The 25,483-nt window shown below is 37.6% G+C and overlaps 1 protein-coding gene across 1 annotated transcript in view; it reads left to right on the forward strand.

The window, feature by feature from the left end:
- The first annotated feature begins 7,967 nt into the window (after positions 1-7,967).
- Positions 7,968-25,483, forward strand: part of LOC752218 (transmembrane protein 132E) — a 53,989-nt gene continuing 36,473 nt past the window's right edge. The window contains exon 1 of the mRNA XM_030991664.1: positions 7,968-8,434. Coding sequence (XP_030847524.1) covers positions 8,371-8,434 — 64 coding nt within the window. The 5' untranslated portion in view covers positions 7,968-8,370. The remainder of the gene's footprint in view (positions 8,435-25,483) is intronic.

The following is a 25,483-nucleotide window of genomic DNA, read 5'->3' on the forward strand; positions in this document are numbered from 1 at the left end:
ATTCTCAATATTACAACGCATAGACTCCGACGATAAGATATGCTGAAGGCGCGATAACAGTCAATATATTTGTCCACAATATTGAATTTTCATCTCGAATTATAATATCATTTTATCTACACTTCTTCCCCAAAACCGTTAAAATTATATTTTTATTACATCAATAAATATAAATGACATATTTTAGATTCATTTTATTTTTATCTCTAATCATAGGCGCTATAATAGATCCGTAAATTACGTCGAACGGAACCCTGCAGTTCATTGGTCGACGAGCAGATCGCACGATGTTCGCCTTATTTTGTGTACAATGCGACGTACCTGTGCCTTGGAGGTGTGTCGAAGGCGTTACCCATCACCGACCAATCATCGCTCGGGATGATAAACTTATACGTATGTTGCATGTGGGAAGAAAGAGACGGGATGGTAGAGAAAAGGGATGAGGATGGGGAGTGACCTCCAGGAAGAACAGTGTCATATATTTTTATGACACTGAACGGGCAATCCAGCCAATCATTTTTAAGCAATCTATATACACATGTAATTTATTTTTTTTAATTCTGTTATGTTTCATTTCGTTTTATGTCATATGTTATTTGTCTTTTTAATATGATTGGAAATAAATACAATACAAAAAGAAAGAATGAAAAAAAGAGAGAGAGAGGGAGAGAGAGAGAGAGAGAGAGAGAGAGTTTAAAGTTTGAAACAAAAGTACATTTTGTATATGATTATACTTATGCATTGACAATATAGCAAACTCTTTAGAATATTTTTTTTGTTGCGAACTTTAAATTTAGAGAGAGTAAATGAACTTAATGTTTAATACTTCGGAGTAGACTATTCCACAATTTTATACATTATATACGAAAACATAAAAAAAGAAACTTCAGGTTGATGAAACATAACATTGACGAGTATAATGAGAATGCACAGATGAGGGTAAACATGTTTTCAAACAAACTTGGTAAGATAACTGTTTTGTATTTGTACATAGAGAGTGTTCAAAGATATCAGTTCAAAGAGTGGCAAGATTATTCTGAAACACTGGCATGATGGGGCAAGTGATAATAATGAGAATAATAATACTGATTTAATATCCACGAGATTTTCTTATGAAATGGGCCATATCCCTTTTTTTCCACATAAGTATTATTTCTTTGTATTTGAATCATAGATATATACTTAATTGTTAGTAGTATATATCTCTATGATTTGAATCTATCTGTTTCATTGTGTGAAAGCTCCAACACAAGCTGTTGCTATTCAATTAAAATTGTATACATCTACTATTTCTTGATTGAGTAAATTTGAGTTTATATGAAGGTCTTCATAAAATAATAAGGAAATTTGATTATGAATTGATACTGAATCTGAAATATCATTTGGGAACACGCCTATATTGACATTAGAGGAATATGTCAAATTTGTTCTAATTCAATCTATATTCTTGGGAATTTTTGTGTTACAAAAGGAAATGGAGAGAGAGAGAGAGAGAGAGAGAGAGAGAGAGAGAGAAAGAGAGAGAGAGAGAGAGAGAGAGAGAGAGAGAGAGAGGTGGGGAGGGAGTGACTGGGGGAGAGCCGGAGGGGGGGGGGGGGGGGGCGAACTTGCACGCTTTCAAGAAATGGTAATTAGAACGAAGAGAGAAAACTACTACAATGCTCTTTGCCCATAGAGGGCGACATGCTTAAATGACTATAGGAGCTCTTTCAGTTACAGTTTTAGTTTTAGTTATTTTTCATTTCCATCAGAACAGTAATTTTGACAAGAAATCAGATATACAATTCAATAATAAAATACATTTTACATGGCTTCAAGTTATGAAATAGAAAGTATACATTTATATCCCGTATAATGTTCTTTTTTAAGTTTTGTCAAGATAAACCTGTGGAAATGGAGGGATCGACTGAAAAGCAAAGCTTGTAGAAAGTGGATCCCTCAAAATAATGACAAACATAATTTTTGAAACCTGTAAATATATTGACTTGAAGAAAAAAAAATGTGCATAGATTACAAAAAAATGGCAGAATAATAAAACAATTATAAATCCGTAATTTGAAAACTTGTTACGACAGACACGTTTATATTAAAATAGTGAAAACTGGAAAGGTCAAAAGAGACAATGACGACTAACAGATTAATGTATAATAATAATAAACAAAATGTATAATAGAACAGAAAATAAAGCAAGGAAAGAGAGAAATGGAAGAATCGAAAATGTTGCTGTAAATGTGAAGAGTATAGAAAAAGAGAGGAGAAGAAAGGAGAGTGGGAGAGAGCACACGGTGTGCATACTGCAGGGGTAGTGACCAGTAAAATACATACGGTAAAAAAAAGACGTGACGGGATGGATTTAAGGAAGACAAAACATGTTTTGTCAATGCAGTGAAATTGATTTGTATTGTAAGGAAGTATAAGAAATAATTTCAATTTCATCTTAAGGGAGGGGGCAAGTTGAATGTCATCATGAAGATAGATCCAAAATTTGGGGGCTGTATAAATAAACGTGTTTTGAGATAGAAAGATTCTCAGCAAAGGTAAATGAAAGTCATTACAATGACGAGTTGGGTACTTATGGGAGGATTATTAGGGTGAACATTATCATCAAAAACGAAAGGAAGCATGTTACTATTATAAGTACACATACACAGGCCCAGATCTTTAACTTTTAATATTTTATTTTTGTACAGAAAATAGGATCCGTATGAGAGCGAAAATGAGAAAGGCAAATGATACGAAGAACTTTTTTGTTGTTGTAATAGAGGTTTTCCCGCCCGATTTCGTAAACTTAGCAATTTGATTTAGTAGCATGAGATTTCACACTCTTGTCACGGAGTCGTGCAAAACGAGCATTCAATTTAAGCTACGGTCACAAAGGTTCGTACAAACCATAGAGATATAATTAAGTATATATCTCTATATGGTACGAACGCATCGTTCGTTCGAATCTCCCTGTTTTTCCATTGTCTTCCCGAATTTCCTTTGTCTGAAAATCGTTCGTACGGCGTTCGTAGCAGTTCGTAATGGTATTTGTGATCGAGGCTTTAGAAAAGCATGCAAAGAGCAATCAAATTCGCGCCGGACAGACGGTGCTATAATTCGGGCATTCAATTTCGTGAATAGACATCCGTATTTAATTTGGCATTGTTTCTCATTTGATTTTAATTTCTTCCTTTGTATACTTCTGTTTGAAAAACGTATGCAAAGTTTGCTTGTAGGAATGACAATAACATGCGTATTTGTTAGCAGGTATTACTAACCAGAGGCGGATCCAGGGGGGGGGGGGGGGGCAACCCTGGTTAAAAAAAAAGGTAAAAACACGTTAATTTCACCTTTATTTGGAGACGGGCCCCCTCCCCTGGTGCTCGGGGGGGGGGGGGGGGTGCGATTTTTAAATTTTCGAGTGCAAACAAAAAATAGTGCTCACTACACCCCCCCCCCCCCTCCCCCGCCCATTTTGTGCATTGTTTTTCATTTGATTTTAATTTGTCCCTTTGTAATGGGTAAGAACGAAGAAAGAAAACTACAATGCTCTTTGTCAATAGAGGGCGACATGCTAAATTGGCAATTAGATCCTAAAACATAATAATATAGGAGTTCTAGACAAAATAACTCTTTATTCTGGTTATACGACTTTGGGAAGCAAATTCATTTTCATAAATGATGGTACTGAGATAGAATGAGAGGAGAGAGAGAGAGAGAGAGAGAAAGAAAGAGAGAATGAGAGGAGAGAGAGAGAGAGAGAGGGGGAGAGAGAGCGAGAGAGAGAGAGAGAGAGAGAGAGAATGAGAAGAGAGAGAAATAAAGAGAGGAGTGATGCGGGAGAAACGTTACGTTCACAGATATGGGTGAAGGCTGGATGAGGTACCTAAAAAAAAACACCTCAATGAACAGGGGTTTCTTTGATTGGAAATAAAATAATACATGGATAGGACTTGCATGTTTTTATCCAACCACTTTAACATTCGTACCCATCTGTCAGTTACACTATTCATGCGGAAAACACACTGATCTCTATTATTTATTTTTTTTAACGTAGAGACCTTATAGGAGACTTCCCTGGTTATACCATCGTATCCAAGTAAGTTTGAGTTCGTTGGGTATACTAACAAACTGTCATGCTTATTACGTTAGAGGGCGACATACGACTACACCATCGAGATCGTATACCGCCTTCTCAACTGTAGACTACCTACATAAACTGGCGGCGCGCGCGCCACTTGTGGCGCTTGCGGTCAGTCGGAGGGGCGCGCGACTGTTGCAACAACAAAACAAAAACAAAAAAACACAGAGAAAGAAAGAAAATATATATTTCAGAATTAAATACTCAGCTAAATCAAGAAGTTGCAGATTAAGAAAGCAACCAACACAAAGTGTCCTCTCTGCAATCTTGAAGAGGATACAGTAGCACATGATGTGGCTGCCTGCTCGACTACTGTCAACCATACTGGAAGACCATATCGACAGAGCCAGTAGACTCCTGCATAATGTCCTCGACTCTGCACCAAATACACCATTGCGCAACAGCCAGGACCCCTCCCATCTGACTTGCGCTATTCTCTTGCCATATGATTCTTCCCTTCCCTACACTGTCAATGATTCTATTTTAAAGATGACACTTCACTATCTTTACAAAATTCATGCCCATCGCATGCACTTTATACCCTCCAACTAAGGATTTTATAACATATTTACAGCAGCCTTACTACTTCGAATGCGATAAACTCGCTGATCTCCGAAAGGCGGAGGGACAACAACAGAGAGAGAGAGAGAGAGTGAGAGAGAGAGAGAGAGAGAGAGAGTCGAATTTGAGCCTAAAATGCCTGCTTAACAAACAGGAAGAAAGGGGGTAGTTTATCGTTTTTTACCATTTTATGTACGACTCAATCGCATCCAATACATTGCTGATCCGTTACTCCGGGTAGCAATTTGTTTCCTTTATTTTTCTCTTTCTCTCTCTCCCTCTCTCTCTCTCTCTCTCTCTCTCTCTCTCTCTCTCTATCTATCTCTCTCTCTCTCTCTCTTTACCTACCTTCTTCTCTTTCCCTTTCCCCGTTCTTCTGTATGGTATAGGCTGCCAAGGAGGGAGGAGCCGCTTTGGCCACACCTGGAAGCGCAACTGCCCTCATACTCCCTCATCATTGTGTTATTATTTCACACGTTCATCCACCCGGTGGCTTAATTCGATTTCAGTAAATATACACCTCTCTCTCTCTCTCTCTATCTATCTCTCTCTCTCTCTCTCTTTACCTACCTTCTTCTCTTTCCCTTTCCCCGTTCTTCTGTATGGTATAGGCTGCCAAGGAGGGAGGAGCCGCTTTGGCCACACCTGGAAGCGCAACTGCCCTCATACTCCCTCATCATTGTGTTATTATTTCACACGTTCATCCACCCGGTGGCTTAATTCGATTTCAGTAAATATACACCTGTGACCCTCAATGTCCATGTATACCCACACTGATTTAAAATAAAGGGCAAGTCTACTCCAAAAATAACTTACTTTCAATAGAAGCAGAAAATCAGACAAACCAATCAAGTGTGAGCAAAATCGGGTAACTAATAAGAAAGTTATGAATTTTTAATTTAATGACATGAAAAAGTTTGAAAATCACAAGACAAATTAGCAACTTACTAAATCATATATCCTCACACCAGCATCCAAGTTATATTTGAAGTAGGCCTAATAAGTTTTTGTGTGGGTGCACAAGTTTTTCAGTTAAGTCATGAACAAATGTGAATTTCGATAAACTATATATATATAAAAATTAATGATTATGAATATAATATTCAGAAAATAGTGGGATTATTTTTCAAAGTTCGTATAAGATTTTGTGAAATGATTTGCACGCAATTTGATACAAATAACCTGGGCAAAGGTATGGGTAAATCAATTTTTTGTGGATAAAAAGGGAAATTATTGGAATAAAAGTAGGTCTATTGTTATTGATAAAGAGTGAGGGCAATGACGTCACAAACTGATAACCAAATTGGCAATTTGTGTAGAGATTTTCTAAGTTTCATATAAGTTGTTCATACTTTAAACAAAATCATAACTTCCTTATTAGTTATTCGATTTTACTAAGATTGTTTTGTTCTGTTTCTCCTGTTTTTCTGCATAATATTTAAAGCACATTATTTTTCGAGTGGTCTTAGCCTGACTGAATTTTCAATATGTTCATGTTTACAGGGGCGAAGGGCCTGCGTGGTTAGTTCGTTTACATAAAGAAGAAAAACTAAAAGAAAGGAAGACAAACTGACTGACAGACAGAGAGAAAATGAAGAAGAAAAAAAAAAGTCGAAAAAATATACACAGAAGAAGAAGAAGAACAAGTATAATAACAAGAAGGATGAGGAGGATGGGTAGAAGAAGAATTTTAAAAATGGAGGAGGATCGAGGAGGAGGAGGAGGAGGAGAAGGACAAGAAGGAGAAGAAGGAGAATAAGAACAAGCAGAAGAAAAGAAGAAGAAGAAGAAGAAGAAGAAGAAGAAGAAGAAGAAGAAGAAGAAGAAGAAGAAGAAAAAGAAGAAAAGCCAGAAGACGAATAAAAACGACACAGAAGAAGAAAGAGAAAGAAACAAAGGCTTCTCATAAGACTCGGCCTTTTTAGGCCTATATCGGCAGCCGCAATTAATGACTCAACTCAATTTCTCACAAGTTTCCCGGACCAGACCACCCTCAAGAGCACAGTTTTCCACTCTCTTCCTTTTACATGCTCTTTCCTATTCAAAGTCCTCCAAGCTTACTTCTAAACACTCGTCTCGCTTTCATTACCTCTGAATTGAAACCAATCGATTAATCCTCTAAAGTAGGCCTATTGGTCAGTCTTAATAAAAGGACAATAACAGGGGTTGGCTAAAGAGTAAATGAATAAAGGTATATACCGTATTGTTGTTTGAATGAGGCAGTCCTCCTACCCCCTATACCCTCTATCATCCCCCGAAAAAGAGAACAAAACCATGAATCATAATAACCTAGGCATATAGAAGTCGAATTGGAAAATTGGTTATTTCAAGAAAAGTGAATGCGGAACTATGGAGCAAAAGGAATTCGTGGCACTATCAAAACTTAATTAGAGAAAAAAAGTTATGTTCAGATATAATGGGTATGGGGCTTTAATTATAAAACTGTCGCGAATCTGAACCAGTCGAGTTCGCGAATATGTTTTTTATGCACGCAAAAGTTTTTTCTTTTATAATACATCGCTTGGAAATGGTATCCGGACCATTGCAATTGTCTAAAGTAGACCTGAGGCTAAAAGTGAAATAATAATAAAGAAGTATAATATAAATTATGTATACCCCACACACGATGTACTGTGGTGGCGGTGGTGGTTAGGGGGGGGGGGGGTATTTCGACCGCCCCCTTTTCCCCAAACTACGGTCTCGCCCTAAACTTGATTACGCCAAATTGCAATAATCTGCCATGACCTCACGCACCCGGAAGATCTCCTTTTGCCCTCGGAAGTATCGCTATAATGAATACTTAATAACTTATTTCTTGTCGGCATTTCTACCAAAAATACAAAGTGATCGCATTACAAAGGCTGAACGTGAAAAGATCGGTGAGAGGGCACACCATTATTGGCCGAGTGCGCTTTCAGAGAGCTTTGTGGGCGGATTATTAGTCCTTTATCCTAGCCGTTTTGTTACAACGGTGCAAATAGATTAGTTAATTATCTCTAAAAGCAGATTTATCATACGTGAATTCAATTTTTCTGAGCTTAATAAAGAATGAATTAAAACAGTGACGAAATATCACTTATTTTTTGTTCAGTAGTTAGCAGGAATTCTACACGGTATTTGTAAATTGATAATTTGCGACTGAATTTTAGAACTATCCTGATAAGCTACAGTCAAACCATGGACCATCTACGATGTGTTGTGGGTCTATGCATGCAGAGAATATAGTGTGTGTATACTGTGTACGAGTTTCCGATCGCGGCCGTGCCGCCGCCGCAACAAAAGCATAGCCGCGCTCATATAGATTCCAGCTAGCTGTACGTACGCGAATAGTGCCTAATGCTGTGGATCGTGGAAAACAAAAATACTACAAGAAGAGTCGAAGCTCCATCAGCTGTATTCTACCTTACAAACTTATTGGTGTGATTTTACTGTAGCTGTCTAACATGCTTCACGGAATTTTGTTAAACCGAAGCAATTATTAGGCCAAATTTAAGGTGAAATCTTGATCGGAATAATACCTTGTCGTGGACTTTATCAGTAGTGGGCTGACTACTCCCCGCAGTGCGACGGTGTGATAATTCCATGCCGGACCAGTGGACAAGGGCTGCCCAGTGCTGGAGGAGGTGACCGATCACACGGCACCGCATCTAGAGTGGTTTCTCTACAGAGAGTCAAGCTAGGCAAAAATGGCGAAGATACTGTATTTCGTTGTCACTGTGGCAGTGATACAGTGCATAGGATCGTTGCAAGGTAAGGGCTTGTAATTGTAATTGTGACTGATATCTACATGTATGATGTATGATGATGCATGCGTATGTGACTAGCTCTCCCCTTTGATCATCTAATTCATCACATTCACCATTGCCTTGCAAGGCCTTGCGCCTTGGCCTTGTTCATCGTGTTAATTTGTTGTTTGGCTGGCAGCAGGCATCATTTAGTGGCAGGCAACATTGCTTGCTTTTGCTCTTGTCCGAGACTGGCTGGGAATGTGTAGGATGTAGATTTTTATTGGTCAGTGATCACTGCATGTACAGTAGACCTAGATCTACATCATGTTTGTTGGTGAAAAAGATATTTCTTTAACTTTTTACTTTTGACCCATTTGTAAAATTATAATCTACAAGATGAGGTTTCCTAAATTGTAATGTTGTTGTTGGTAATAGTTTAATGGCGTTCATGCATTCAGTATTGAATATATACGCTATATCTTCAGTTTTATAAGATAATCACTCCGTAAGAAAACTGAAAATAAAGATTTGTAATGATATAATTAATAGGCCTTATCGCAAATAGCCTCACGCAAGGGACGATGGGATTGAAAAGGGAGCAAGAGCGCCGCAAACGTCTGATCGCGACGATGCGAAACGCTAGCAGCCGACGCGCTCTGTGTACACTACACACGTACGTACTATACTACGTACATCGAACGTTGGCTTATTCTACTTTCAGCTCCTATACCGATCAAACATCTCGTGATATTTTGTCTTGCAAACTCACTGATTACATTGATTCTACATGATGGGTGGTGGAGACAGATGTGCTGTCTATGGATGCAACAATAACCGAAGATATCCAGAAAGATAAGAATGATTTTGATGTTTTACTTTCGAGTTTTGTGATGACAAAGTGGGAGGCACTGCATGCCTCTAAATCTAATCGAAACAGTGTTACGAGCGATTGGCGAAGGGAATCGTTTCGGGACAGCTACGGCGTTCGTTGTTGCCAACAACAGGCGCTAAATCTGACCTTGCCATTCTTAATGCTTTTCATCTACCTGGTTTAATTTATTTGATTGCCCCTGTGATTTTCCTTTTTTGAAAGAAAATTGCCTTATCAATACATTGAAATCAATCATCAACATTTTTGTCTGGAATTCGGAATAGCTGGGGGAAGTTTTCTGCGAAAATTAGTTGAACGAAATGAGAAAATAAGTTCAATTGACAATTTTAAATCGTATACATGATGATTCAGATGATTGTTGATCTAATTTGTGTCTTCTTTTTTTTCTCCCCACAGATATGTTGTGAAGAACCACAACTAAAGTTTCACAAGTGCACAGATCCTCGGAACTATACGCCCAGTGGACCAGGCGTTTTTTTTTCTTCAATCCTATAATATTTTTATCATAGCGAAGACATCCACATACATGCAATTGCACCTAAATATTTTGTGTGTCTTTTTATTTAGATTTGAGATTTGCAGAGATGGAAAAAGATAAGAGAATAAGTCATTTACACAAGGGCGAAGGTCTGAAGAATGTGAAAGGAGAGCTGGCAAAATATAAAAAGATAAAAGAAACACATGCTACATTACAAGCAGTATATGTATGAGATGGAGGATAAAAATGTGAAAGAGAATGTGATTAAATATTCAGAGATAAAAAGTTGTGTAATCGATGATCATTAAGATACTGCAGCTAGCAATGTTGTAGCCAAAGTGGATGAGGTGGTGGGGGGGGGGGGTGAGCTGGGGCATTCCCATAAGTTTTCTTGGCAATATATCTCTTCCTCCTCTCTTCTATACTTTTCTCAACAAGTACATCTCTTCACTCCTCTTCTCAACACGTACATCGATCTCTTCACTCCTCTATGCTTTTCTTAAAAAGTACATCTTTTCCTCCTCTCTTCTACACTTTTCTCAACTCCTCTATAGACTATAGTAGCTCAACACTTGCATCACTTCCCTCTTTATATTCAGTACTAAACAAGTAGTATATCTGAATCAATTTTTTTTAATCGTCGCTCATTGCGATAGCTTTATTAAATGTTGAAATCGCTATTAATCCTTACAAAAAAAGTACAATTGCCGGTAATCAAGATATTTTCTCATTTTATCTCTTCCATAAATTACAAAACTGTCCATACACAGTAGAAATGAATAGATACAAGGCCATGAAAGATAGTTGTCTTATATTGAACATTTACTTTATTTCTCATCGTATACATTATAAAAAGCAATCAGTATCATGTAAACAAATTTACAGATCATAAAAACTAAGGACATGTATTTGCTTCATACGAGATAACAAACTTCCTATTCATTTTCGGAAATGGAGATTTAAATTATGAATATTGTTGATTTCTGGGACTACCCATCTTCCATCATCAAGTATCAACTTTTCCTGCTGACACTATAAAACCTCCTCAGTGCTCAGCTTTCTTATCTCAGCTTTTCTGTCCAATAGGCTTTTTCAGCAAGTTCAGCGTGCTTTTCACCATTGACTGGTACGCGCCGATTCCTCAAAAACTTCTAGAGTTCAGTGGCTGAAAACTGTAAAAACCTACATGCTCCGAGCTGCCATAATTGCAGTGTAGTACCACAAAACAAAGATTAGTTCTTTAGCTCTGGGTACAAGTATCAAATTGGTTACAAACTGCGGCTGAAAGAGCAGTAAATTTGATTAAAAATAGCTTCGACTTCGAGTAGTACTATACAAAACGTGTGACGTTGTATGGCTTCCCGAAAGCCGAGATCGTGTTTGCTCCCTTTTCTATCCCAGAGGCCTTTGCGCGAAGGGCGCCACCCAGCGACAAAGGCTATTTGCGATAAGGCCTATTAGTCAGTAGATGTCTAGGCCCTAACACAATTTATTAGAAGTCTCTGGATGGTTTGCAACTTTGTGTTTCTGCTTTTTATAAGTTTAATCTGGTCAGCCAGGTTTCGATTGCATGGAAAACTAGTACTAAACTAGCTTTGCCCGATTTGAAACGGGCTTCTCTGCTATATTGCAATGATGAATTACTATTAAATTTATGAGAGGTTTTGTTGTCATTGAAAGTGGCATGTTTCCTGTTGCTGATTGTGTTTCATGTTCACTGATTCACAAATAAGCTTTTACTATTTTGTATGTTGTCAATATTAATTATTAACCACTGCATTTTTCATAAAACTGTTGAAATATAAGTTTGCTGACATCGCTTTTTAATGCTTATTAATTACAATAAACGAGTTTTCAATAGAATGTTTTCAATGGAATGCAAACTTGTACTGTAAGACAGTTTTCCCTAGGTAACCATATATGGTAGGAATACTCACTAGGGAGTGGAGAGGGTGCACATGAATTGTTTGTGAATGAATTCACTGACCAGGGTAATACTATCTGTAAAGAGCTTACAAACAGTATTATAGGCACTAGTACAGGTACATGAATCCGGATTATTGTTATTTCCTTACATGCACATGTACATGTACATGAGGGCAATATATTTGCCCTCTGGTGTTTGCTTATTATAGATCAAGGGAGAGGATTACACCATGGTATAGACTATAGACCATGGGTTAGATTCAATAAACCTCTTTTGTTAATTTGACCCATTTTAGACCACTTGGATCAGTTGGATGCGCAAATAAAAACTAAATTTTACAAAAAACAAGCATAATTACTATTCACCACTTGTTAAGTTTGTGTCTACATATACGTACATTTATGTATCAATTAGAACAGAATATTGGATCAGTTATAAATGACGAACTGCATTGTACACTGTACATGTGTTGTGAAAGAATTTCAAGATACGAGTATTTACAAAAATATCTTAATCATAATCTGCAATGATAATCCTAAACTTTATCAAATCAGTGCCAACCCCAAACCTACAATTTATATTTCTAAATGATTGAAATTATGAAATAGGTGTAATTAAAAAAAAGGATACCAATTGAAGTAGAAATTTAAAAAAACTGATGCTCTCAGTTAATGAAGATTGAAGAAAGAATACATGTACTTAAAGGGATCCGGTAACTTTGTCTTAGATCCTTTAGAAATAATCCTTGATTTAGCTCATGCTGCAATGATAATTACAAACCTTTAGGTCAGTCAGGAACTCCATGACTTTTAAAAGCCGATCGCCTGTCTGATTATCAAGATATTAATGATTGGAATTACGAATTTTGAAAACCGTTCACTGAACGGTTTTCATGACACTACAGTCTATTGGGGAAAGCGAGTATGGTAAAACCGGTCACTCAAAGATTTTTACTTTTTTTAGGCACTTCTTGATCATTTTGTTGCGCGTTTTTTTAGGGCTTCAATATTACACCATATTACAGACACTGGTAACATGTAGGACCGTGTATCTCAGATTTAACATTGTTAAACGATCCCTTTAAGTATCGTATGGAATCATAAATGGTCTTACGGGTCTATCTAAATTTGATAGGCTTATAAATGTGCATCATTATGCTGCTGTTGCTGCATATACCAGAGAGAAGCTTTATTTGCAATGTTTAATCACATCAAATTATATTTAAATATCAATATCGATCTTCCAGTTTACAAAGAAAAAAATCTTTATGACAACCAGATTTAATTACAGATAAGCAACGCAACCAACAATATCTAGCTGGGTGGCAGAAAAAGAGCAATGCCGTAGGGCAATGTGTATTGATACCGGCACTCAGTTCTGATTGAATAGCGAGATAACTCCACATCCAATCGCTTCTTTTCACTGATCTCTTTGACTGAATGGTTGGCTTTTTAGTGCCAATATGGTAGATAATTCGGCATAAGTGAAGTTGTAAAGATTTTTATTTCATAAACATGTATTGTCAAATCGGTAAGTTACAAGTGGACATTGTTCCTGTACATGTACATGTACAAACATTTATGATGGTGCGTGCACTGTGCAGCCTGTTTGTACAGATTGAGGGTTTAATAACAATATTCAAGCTTGAAAATGAAAAAAAACAGTTGTTCACTCTTGAGTAATTTGTAACTTTTGATTCTTTACAATGCTTTGTCAATACTCTCACGATGATTGCAAACATCCACATAGAGCTGGGATCAAACAAAGTTCCAGTCAGTGATGCGGTATTGTGCGGTAATCTCAAGTGCACAATCGGCACACCACAAACGGGATTGCATGTTTTTCGCTGTCTGCAAATGTATTGTTTTGAATCTTTTTAACTAGTCTTTCAATAGTCTTGAAATTCAGTCACTCACTCATAGCTACATGTATATAAAAATGGAAAGTCTATAATCTATATTGTGCAAAACAATATTGTTGCCTGAAGCCTACTTTTCCCCAGTCAAAACCACAGTCTCATCGTATGAAGAATGTAGTCAAAGGCTGAATGGGAAAGTCTTTTTAGAAAATGTATTTGTCTGTTTGTTCTAGATCTTTACTTTTTGAAGAATATTTAGTTTTAAGATTTCTCACTCATGTCACTTTTGTTTAAATCTCCAACAAGTTTTTGTGTCAGTGCCTTTAATTGACTTGTAAACCTTGTGACTGGGTCATTTAAACAAAAACTTTGAGGTTTTGAAAACTTTTTTGTTGTTGAAAGGTGCCATGTGAACATAGTACATGTACATGTACATGTCTAGCTCTAGTCCTTGCCCCAGGATTAGAAGCAGATAGGTTTCCTTTTCCAAGGCCTTATTACATCATTGTATTTAGATTGAAGGATTATATTACATGGGAATGCTTGGCTACCAGACACAACATTGTACCAATCATCCTTCCTTTCAAACCTTTTACACGGTTTGAAGGAGGTATCATGGTTGTACAGGTATACAGGTAGGACCTGTATGCTAATTGGTGAAATTGTCATTTAAGAAAGTAAATCATTCATGGTTATTGCAGGAGTACATGTGTACATACATTTCCAGGGCTTAGATTACTGTATGAATGAAGAGTAGGATGCGCTTGATTATTCATCCTCAAGCCTCTATTTTGAGGCAAAAATCAATTTCCATTTGAAAAGTGATTATTCTTTCTCTTTCCAGAAATGATAGTTTGACTGCTGATATTTTAAAAACTTTGTTTTTCTTTTCCTTATTCTGAAAGGCATCACATACTGTACATACATGTATGTAGGTCTGATGTATGCATGCATGTACTTTACATGTATTGTACAATGTAGATGTAGTCATGTAGGCCTGAAAAACTGTGTAGATATATATTTCTTTCATCTTGGACTTGTAAAAAAAACACCAAAACATGCACCCCCACCCACTTTAGTCAACACAAAGTCATAATACACTATAATCATACTTATACACTGTAAATGTGACTGAGTAAATAGATGTACATACAAGCAGCAAAATGATATTAGATATTTATCTGCAATGTAACTCGTTTGGCATGTTCTGTTATCAAAATTTAATTGCTAGTTAAAAAGATTTATAATCTACACATTTTCCAAAACGAAAACAAAGTGGGCCAATTCCTTGGGTAATTTATTGGCCATCTTACCAGAGCGCTTTGATACTACCAGCCATGTGGTGGTCTAGCGGAAGAATAATGGGGATCTTTCTACTCTCCAGCCAATGAGCTGTCAAGTTTGTTCGCTTCTTGAGATGATTCACAACTGTATCAGTTTTTGCTGCAAAATTGAGGTCAGCTCTTGGCACTCAGAGGTCAGGTCTCATTTCCCTACCACCCCCTGTGATTGTGAGGGGTGGAGGATGGTTGGGGATAGGGCGTGGGGGTGGGATGGGGGTTAGCGGGGCTACCCCCCCCCCTCCCATTACATTGTGGGACTTACAGAGGGTAGGGAGGTGTTTAGAGGTTGTAGTGACCAGGTCTCAGGAACAACAGAAATCAAAATAGATGCAAGTACCAATGTAAGCAGATGAGAGTCATGAATGAACAATCAAAATGGTGGATGATAATGTAATTGTACATTGGTCACTGCTTACTTTTTAAAGAACAAGGAGTTTACACACGAGGGCCACACCATGTGTTTTCATTTTCCCTGTTATCCTTAGGGAAATCCATGGTCAGAATTCCAGAATTATTACTGGTTTTCAGCTAGAGCGAGAGGAGGAATTATGTAGAAAATCCATCTTTAAGTGAAATATTATACCAATAGTCCAATACTATCCATTTTCTCTTTATTAAATACAGCATTATCTGCTAGTCACAAATACACCACAGAGGTCACTTTCTTGACTCTGATATGAACCATATGATTTCTTTTTTTCTTTTTCTGAAGGCTCATTTGGTGCAATCTAAAAGGCATCAGTCTACTCAACTCTCGGTCTAAGCAGGTATTATCAGCTTTGTTCAGAAAATTGGGGAATTAATGATTGAATTGAATTACCATTCTGCATTCTAGATGATGTGAAGATTGAATTGTATTCTTGCAAGGTTGGAATTACAATTTTTTTAAAAAATGCTTAAAGATTTGTTACAAGCTAATTGTTTTGTAATTTAATTCACTGTTTCATTTGTGGTACTTTGTAGATGTATCACAAAGTAATTTAATGGTTTTATTAATTTATTGAGAAGCAGAAAGCCTTTGTTTGTTGTATTTCTTTGAATGGTTGTGAGGTGTAGTTAACATACCAAAGCGTGCAGGGTCTGTTTACATGATTCTGGCACATATGATACATGTATGAATAATGACATTGTTTATGGTTTGTTATTTTGCAGCTCAAATATCTGAATTATAGTTTTCTGATTTACACAAATGGATTCTCATATCAACATTGGCATCCAAGGTTTGTGGAATTTGAGGACAGCTCAGTACATGTAGACTCGAATCTAAACTCTATTATTGCTGGGGTTTTTTTTTGGGGGGGGGGGGTGGGGTTTCATTGAAGTTAATTTGAAAAGCAAAAGAATTACGGCCAAGATATAAACAAGGTTGAGAAAGAGAGAGAGAGAGAGAGAGAGAGAAAGAGAAAGAGGTAGAAGAGGTAGATGTGGGGACGCATGGAATTGGGGAGGGGAATGATTACAACTAAACATGAACATACACTGTATACATGTACATGTACATTATGTTCAATTAGTGCATGTACTAATACATGTACCTGTCACACCGACTCCAAACCGACGATTCTTGGCCATTCAGGGGATAATGTAATCTGTAATGTTGCTCGGTTTGTTGTCAGTCTGGTGTCAGACTCGTCGTTGTGATTGGGGTATGACATATGTACAGGTGTATCTTAGCCTTCTTTTCAATTTGAATTGAAAATTGGCTTGCCCCCTCCACTTTTTATCATCGGTATTACACGTATTTCACCTTGGTTTCTGGCTCTGGCTCATCTAGTCCTTACTCTGAAGGGTTTCCATTGCTTTCCGCTATGGCTACGCCGCGCTGTGAAGGGTCAGGTACGTGTAAGTGCTTGATGACATGTCTACTCAACTTTTCAGGTTCGCTGGCAACAGATCTGCCCGGAGATGATGTAGTGGGGGAGCGAAGGATAGAGATTGGGAGAGAGAGAGAGAGAGAGAGAGAGAAAGAAAGAGAGAGAGAGGCTTGTGTGAGGGGGGGGGGGGGGGGGTTCATTTGAAGGAAAGAGAGGATGAGAAGATGTGCTGTAGATAAAGAAGTAGATACCAATATCTGGATACATGTACAATGTAGATGTAGACTAGAAAAGAGATCAAGGGAGAAAGAATTATTGAAGCCTACATGTACAGCAGGAGGTGTAACTCGGATTTTAAAAAAAGGGATTGAGAGAGACTGATGAATAAAGACAGATTTTTGGGGATAGAGAGAGAGAGAGTGTGTGTGTTAGAGAGAGAGAGTGTGTGTGTTAGAGAGAGAGAGAGAGTGTGTGTGAGAGAGAGAGAGAGAGAAAGGGGGGGGGGGTAAGTATGGCTAAGCTGTGTGAAATTAGGTGCATATCACGTTGCAAAAAGCTTGTATCCCCGAGATAAGATTTCCATGGTTTTCATGGGTAGGGATACTAGGGACTAAACTTGTTTTGTGTGTGTTGGGTCAAATAAGTTTTAAGCTCCTCATTCTTTCTTTTTTCTTTCTTATATTTCCTATTTTCTCCTTTCAAGTTCCAATGTTCTGAGTCTCAAATTCAATTTCTTAAGGATGAAGATAAGAGAACATGAGGCAGAATTGCAGTACAGGTACATTAAGTCCACCCTTGCATGGTGCTGCATGCCTCGTTTGTGTAAAATGTACTGTTGACTGTAAAATCAGAAACTTTGCATGCATGGAATGTACTGTACAGGTGTTCAATGCTTTCATGCTGTGAAATATTGAAATTACATTTTACAGTGTAAATGGTTCTATTGTTAACTTTTTATTGAGCAAAATATCCACTTCTTAATTATGTCACACTAATGCATTTTCTCAGAAGCAGAAAACTCTAGAAAAACAAGTTAACAAAGAACACAGCACAATAAACAAATAAAGAGATGTTACATGTACTGTACATGTACATGTATATGATAGAGGTAGGGCCTACATACACTGTACTGTATTTGCAGCCTGCTATACAGGTGATTCAACCTTTTCTCATCCTTTTAGTTCTTCACGGACCTTGACAAATCAAGAAATAATGTGAATATTGTTACGAGGGAATCATGGTTGGCTGTGCCGTGCTTGCACAGATACCATGCTTATTATGTGAATGCTGTTGACAAAAATGAGCCTGGCTGATTTTATGACTGAGGGCTTGATGAGGTTGTCACGGAATGAATCAAATAATGAAACTTTTTTTTAACAATTAAATGATGAGACCTTTTTTTTACGATCCAATGGGAGAGAAGGAAGGTAAAGAATGAGAGGAGAGGGAGAGAGGAAGAGTGATAGGTTGAGAATAGAGAGAGAGAGAGAAAGAGAGAAGATGGTAGGAAGAGAGAAGGAGAGAGGAATAAACCTAGCCATCAATGAAATGCTATGAGGCAATCAGAAGCAACAATAAGAAGAGCACTTCACTGCGAATTCAACCTTTTATTGTATAATCCCTTTAAATCCATTTACTCAATGATCTCTTCACAGCTCTTTACCACTTCAGCCTTCTTACTGGTGAAGTGGCTTCATAAAGTAGAAACTGAAGGCAATAAAATATTTCTACCTTGTCTGCGTGATACCTTTGATGTGGGCCGCTGTATGCCGCCCTTTTTTTTCTCCACGCTTTACAGTTTTGTTGTGATCCCTCTCTCTCTCTCTCTCTCTCTCTCTCTCTCCTTCCCATTACCCCTGTGCTTGCTTTTACTGTATTTTGGTGGCATCAGCTATCACTCCTATCAGCATAGATTATTTTGGAATCGATATGATTAAAACAAAATGAAAGGTTGAAAGTATAGTCAAGCCCTTCGATATATAAAACAATGAAAATCCCTCCATAATATTGTGTATAGCCTTCAAAAATTAAAACCTCATGTGATGTGTAGGCTCACATACAACTGTACATTGTAGGCCTACTGTACACGTACGCCCCTGCTTAGTTCTACCATTTCTTTCCCATCAGCCTACATGTACATGTACACCTTGGTGTAAGATGTTTGGAGAAAGATTTGTTATTAGTATTACCTCTTTATAAATTTATTCACACATACTTGAAAACGCATATGAAATTTCAATGAATTGATCATTGAAGTAAATTTATAGAAGATTGATATAAATTGCTAATTCTTCACTTAATAACATATCATTAGTTTCTATTAATTCATTTATTTAAAAAAATTGACTTAATACTTTATTCACAATTTTGTAAACATTACATGATACATATTTGTGATGAAAACGAGGATGGCATTGAATGTTCAAGTAATTCTAGTTCTCAGCAAATGGTGTAAAATTGTAAATTGTAGGCCTACTGCTGCCTGACTTTATATACCGTAACAGTATTGTATTGCATGATACCTTTTATCTGATCAGAAAATGTTTAAATTTCAATGGTATTGAATAATGAGAATGAAATTTATCCACGCTCATGAATGATCTGTTGTTGTTTTTGCTGTCCTTTCCTTAGTTACACATTGCTACATATGTACATGTCAGGCCTGATTAAAAACCCGATTTAAATCGGTTTCCCGATTTTTTTATATTTTTCCTGATTTTTCCCGATTTATAAAAAAAAAAAAAAAATCCAGATTTTTTTTTTTTTTTTTTTTACCAATTTTTTTTCTTCTTTCATATTTTATCCTGATTTACCTGATTTCCCTCTTATTTTCTCTATTCTTTCCTATTTTGCCCTATTTTTACCCCAATTTTCCCATTTTTGTCCCAATTTTCTTAATCTTACTCGAAAGGGGGGAATGTTGTTAGATGCCATTTTTTCCCCGCGAATCCTCTTCTTTTTTTTTCTTCCCTAAGGGGGGTGTGATTAAGGGGAAAACAAAAACCTTTTTTTTTTTTAGTGCTCACTATCACCCCTGACATGTACATGTATACATTTACTTCAAGATATTGGTTCTCATTATATGGATGCTCCATGTTATGAAGAAAAAGAAGAATAAAAAGCACCAAAAACACCAAGTATCCAGCTTATTTTCTGTTGTGTGTGCGGGCAGGGGAAGGTAGCTAGATTTCAGACAAAGTGGAAATCATTCTCTGAAAGCTGACTCATTTATGAAGGGATTAGTCTCGCTTTCAATCTAATACCCCATTCACAGTGGTTTTAAAATTTGTAGCGGCGTTGTAGCGGAGCGGCGACACCGCCATAACACCGCTACAAATGCATTCACAGTAGAAAAGTTATCCCGCTGCAGCAGCGGGATAAATATCATGTACCCATTCACGCTGCAGCGGGTGATTTTTATTACCTCCGTAACAAACACGTGTATGCATGGCTCATGACCCGCGAGTGACCCCGATATGACCGGAAATACTTCAGCGCGGGGTTTTCGTAAACATGTCAAGTTGCTTTTTGTATCCTCGATCATATTACTTTTTAAAAAACTAGCATTTTTATTGCTTCCAATCAGAATGTTTTAATTTTTTGAAGTGTGAAATATTTTTATTTGGATAATTATAATATCTACATAATAATAAAATCAATTTGAATCCACTGGTTACTTTATTTCTATTTCACTTTATGTTCCCCATTGCTGGAGAACAGAGGTCAGTGATAGGTAAGTAAACAAATCACACGTGTTTGTCGCGGTGTTATAGCGGAGAGCCTTCACACTGAGTAAACACCGCGACAGCAGCGGGACTGTCCCGCTGCTGTAGCTAGGCGTGCCTAGCGATAGTTTATGTCGGCGTTATCGCTAGGCGGTGTTATCCCGCGATAGTTTATAACGGGTCCGAGCCTTCACACTGAAGACAACACCGCGACAGCAGCGGGACAGTCCCGCTGCTGTCGCGGTGTTTGAGGCCACTGTGAATGGGGTATAAGTTTGAGGCTGATTAGAGCTCGCCAGCTGATAGCCTAATTCTTGTCAGCTCCTCACAATGCAAGGTGTTAGCAGGCCGCAGTCCTCCACAATAGACGGAGCTGGCAAAATGAATAATTCATTGATTTGTTGTTATGCAGAAGTGATAATTCAACAATGCTTGTCTACAGTCGTCTATTGATTTGTATTCACTCGACTTGACATACTCAATGTGTGGGCCCCCATGATTTTTATTACAAATATTTGAGATACAGTACATGCATTTCACTTTAATAATGTATAAAGTACACGTACAGTGTAGGCCTGACTATATTCAATATTGCATGCACTTTGATGATATGAACAGGATTGATTGCGGTAGAATTCTTCGTACATACAGCTCTAGAATTGGTCGATACTCATATTTCATTTATTTTGTATAGGCCCTACATGTACAGTTGTATGTGTGGTTTAAATGACATACCCTGTACACATCTAGAGGAAGGTGCTCTTCACACTACATGTACGTCACTTTTGCAAAGGTCTGTCTCTGAAAACTCTCTTCAGGGAGTACATAGCCTACATGTACATGTTTATGTACATTATTTGTAGGATCTACATGTACACTCTAGGCTGACACATACATTGTAAGGACAGTTGTAGCATCATTGCTTCTCGTCATTCAGTCAGGCCAGATTTGGCAAGGCAAGACATTTTACAGCAAAATGTCTGAATCTGTAAATTCTGTAGGACTTCCTGTGTTGTCTTTTTTTCTTATTTTTTCTTCTTTCTGAAAGTCTTGATATTTCTGAAGCTTCAGTAAAGCCTATTTTGGAAAGAATTATGACAGTTGACTGCAAAAATATGAATTTTGTGCACTAGTATTGAGCATTCAACATTTTGTCACAAATTAGGCTTACTGTAAAGAAATGATTTAAAGCGTATCTGCCGTAGTTTACAGGAGGGATTAGACTGCTCAGCAAGGTCACTGGACAGGTGGTTATCTCATCAACTCAGCTCTCAGTTAACATAAGAAAAAGAGGATCATGGGGGACCAATAGTCACCGATTAGGCATTGTTTGTTATATAGAGGGCGCAAGTAGCTACCAGTAGTGTAGTGGGCCTTTAAGAGAAGAAGAAAAAAATATGAAAATGATGTATCTGTGATACTACATGTAGTCATGTACATGTAATTATAAAATGTATGTCGAAGGTTAGTTGTAGGCCGACATATAGTGCACCTACATTGGCGGTTTGGCTTGTACAAGTATGTGAGGAGGAAGGAAGGAGTTTACAAATTACTTGACTTCATAAAAGAGCATGTTGCGTATTTATTCTCCTTGTAACAGTTCCAGCTACCATCTCCATTCATGATGATGTCTACCACCCAATCTTGGCTATAATAAGACGGCCAGCTCTCAAGGGCTATCATCCCTCGCTAATCCCCTTCTTTAAATACTTGGGGTCCCCGCTGAAAGGGAGGCGCTACCAAAGGGCCGAGGGGAACAATGCCAGGCAATCTTGGGGCTTTGTATAGGAGGGGAGAGGGGTACCCCTATTGAGACTCCTCTTGATATTGTTGTGGTTGTAAAGCAAGGCTATCAATATAATGAGAAGGAGGCTGGTGAATAGGGCATAGGAAAACCCTATTGTGGGCGGTGTTTCTCTATTTGGTATTCATAAGTCATTCCTTTTTTTTTGCTTCTCAGACTCGGGAGGTTTAACAAATGTATATTTCTGCCTATACTACATGTATGCATATGGTAACAAACGTATAGGCATGTATAGGAATGGATAGTGATGTAGCAAAGGGCAAAATTAATAAAGGACACTTACAGAATGAATGAATGAAGTAGCATCCATGTAGAGAGAGAGAGGGAGAGGGGGGGGGGGGGGGGTGAGTGAGAGAGAGAGAGAGAGAGAGAGAGGGGGATTAAAAGAGGATTGAAGTAAAATTAAGATAATGTACGGTAGGTATCACAAATGGATGAGTGTAGTAATCTACATCATGAACATTGACAGTTGGTGTGAATATGGTAAATATTGTGCACTAGTTTTACACATGTACACAACTGTATGTACTGTATACATCTTCCATTTCCAGAGTTGTGAATTCAAAAAATGTTCACCCCCCCCCCCCCCCCCCCCCCCCCCCCCCCCCCCCCCCCCCCTCCCCTCCCCATGACTCCTTCATGCGTTACTTTTCAATCTCATTACAAACTTCAAATACGGAAACATATGAATACAGCCATTGTGAAGTCCCAAGCACTCTGTTTTTTTATTATTACGGTAGCCTTCTCCTCTGGCCAGTGTTTTACGACTCTGTTTGCTTGCTTTGCAAGCACTGCCCCCACCAGGGATCCAAGGCAGGAAATTTAATCATAAAAACCCCAAGAATTTTGTGAATCATTGCAGCACTGGCGCTCTGGCTGGCTGGCTCCATGAAACCATAAAAACTCACCAGCTAATAACTTTAATCTCTGCCCATAATCAACTTTGTGTCCTCTGCAATTTGAATAACTGACATTCCTCTGATAAATATTTCGATTTCAAGATTGGTGCTAATAATTTACATGTGCATGGTGATGTACACTGTACATTTAACGAAACAGGAAGGAAAAAGATGTTAAATGCGATAAGGAACCTTTTCAGAGGGTATCAAATAAAACATTTTATAAAGAGTTGCGATTAAAGATAAACTCCAGTACTGGTAAAAAAAAAAAAAAAAATTTTCACAGAATCAAACGAAACTTACACTGAATGTTCAAGATTACAAATAAATGACATGTGCCAAACAATTTTGGAAGAAAATGTATACTGGCTGAATAATGAGCATAGAAAGACAAGGAAATCAAGGTAGTACTAGCCCCGACACCATGTGTGTTGTCCCATATTTAGCTTTCTATGTGAGTGCTTGTTACTTTACCAAGACTCGGTCAAATTTATTATGATTTTGATGACTCCAGAACCTTGCAGTGCACACCAATACATGCTACATGATCAACTTTTCTGATCCATTCCACACCTTTTCTTTCACAATGCAATCGCATTACCAGTATTAAAGTTTATCTTTAAATGGAAACAATTGCTATTTCAAATTAATCACAACTCCTATCTCTTAAGTACACTCTTCTGATTGATTTAGAGTTGCGATTGATTCAATCACAACTCTGCAGGGCCCTGATCATATATTTTTATATCTTTTCTGAAGTAGTTTGGCACATCTGTGAAGTAGAGTAGTTGCAAAGCCTGTTTAGACTATAACGAATTGATATGAAGAAAGTATGAAGCTCTTAAAAAGAAATGTGTATAGTGCGGCCTGCGGGGCATACAGACCAAGAAACAGTATCGTGTAAATTAAGAAACAGTGTATTAATAAGAAAAAAGTTTTGAAGACGTTGATTGACATGACAGCTCTGCTGGCCAATTATCATCAGTATGCGCTCACGACAAGCACCGCCTAGTTACATGCGCCTTTCTCGTATGATCAAGGAGATGTTTGGATGAGAATGGGACCCTGCTTCTTGATCAAATCGTCTTTCAAAACGTTCTCTTACCTGCGTTACACTATATGACGCTTCTTTATTTGACGTTCAGACTAGAGAAAAAGTAATTATATTCTGTGGAGCTACATGTATAAGATTGTTTTATCCCTATATGATAAATTCTGGTTGGCTGAACGTGGGGCTGCATGAATTTCTTATAAACCAATCATCATTGATTTTTATCTCCAGAGCGTCTTGCAGGGTTTTCATTCTCTCCTGCATATTGTACTCTAATGTCATAAAACTGGAATGGAGCTTCTAAAGTAAATACTGTAAATGAATTTTCTGAGACAAAAAGTCATAAACTGGCTTTTGTTTAGTTTCCATATCCTTGTGAAGCTCGTAATGGGTTTGATGGCTTGACACAGAGTAACCCCTAGGGGTCAGAGTAGTCTTCAGATTCAGACTTCATCAGTTATCCCTCCCCATCTAAAAAAAAAGAGAAGAAAGAATGAAAGACATTAGACACATTATTATTAACTTCAACAACAAAAAAAACTGCCAATTTGTACACAAAATTATGATTATAGATTTCACATTGCATTGCCAGTTTAGAGATTGTAATGATTACATAATGTACTCTTAAATTTTTCTTATTCATGAACAGCACAATGTACTGCAGTAAAAATGGACACAGAATTTTCTGTGAATTTTGCCTTTTTTTGTGCATATGTACAATGTGTAATTACTAGAATTCTGGATCAAATGATATTATCAAAATTGTCACTAAATAGGTAAACACGAAAAACGGGTATTATGTTGAACCACTTTCCTGCCCCCCCCCCCCCCCCCCCCCCAATCTTTTAATTCTTGTATTTCAAATGTGTAATTTACACATGCTACATTCTTAAACCATGTGACATTTTTTTCATTGTATAGGCCTTTTAGTTTTATGCAGATTGCAGAAGCAATCAGAGATACTGTTCATGTCAAGAGTCTGTGTTCCAAGACTATTATTGAAAGTGACACATACATTACCCATAATTCTTCCCAGACCCAACGATATATTCCCTGGTTATTTATGAGAATGGATTTTGGTTTTTAATGACAATCTAACATAAACAATGGTCTTAAATTATGACCCTTCCATAAAGTCAGAACCAGTAGGACAAGAAGAGTCCTCTGTTCAAACAAAGCCAGAATGCCATTGAGTTCACTCTGTGTGGAAATATGAGTTAAAGGTAAAGACCAGTATTGGTAACGCCCCAATTTCAAAAAATGAAATGGAAGCTCTCATT

Source organism: Strongylocentrotus purpuratus, unplaced genomic scaffold (genome assembly GCF_000002235.5).
Source record: "Strongylocentrotus purpuratus isolate Spur 01 unplaced genomic scaffold, Spur_5.0 spur5_scaffold_2, whole genome shotgun sequence".
NCBI lineage: Eukaryota > Metazoa > Echinodermata > Echinoidea > Camarodonta > Strongylocentrotidae > Strongylocentrotus > Strongylocentrotus purpuratus.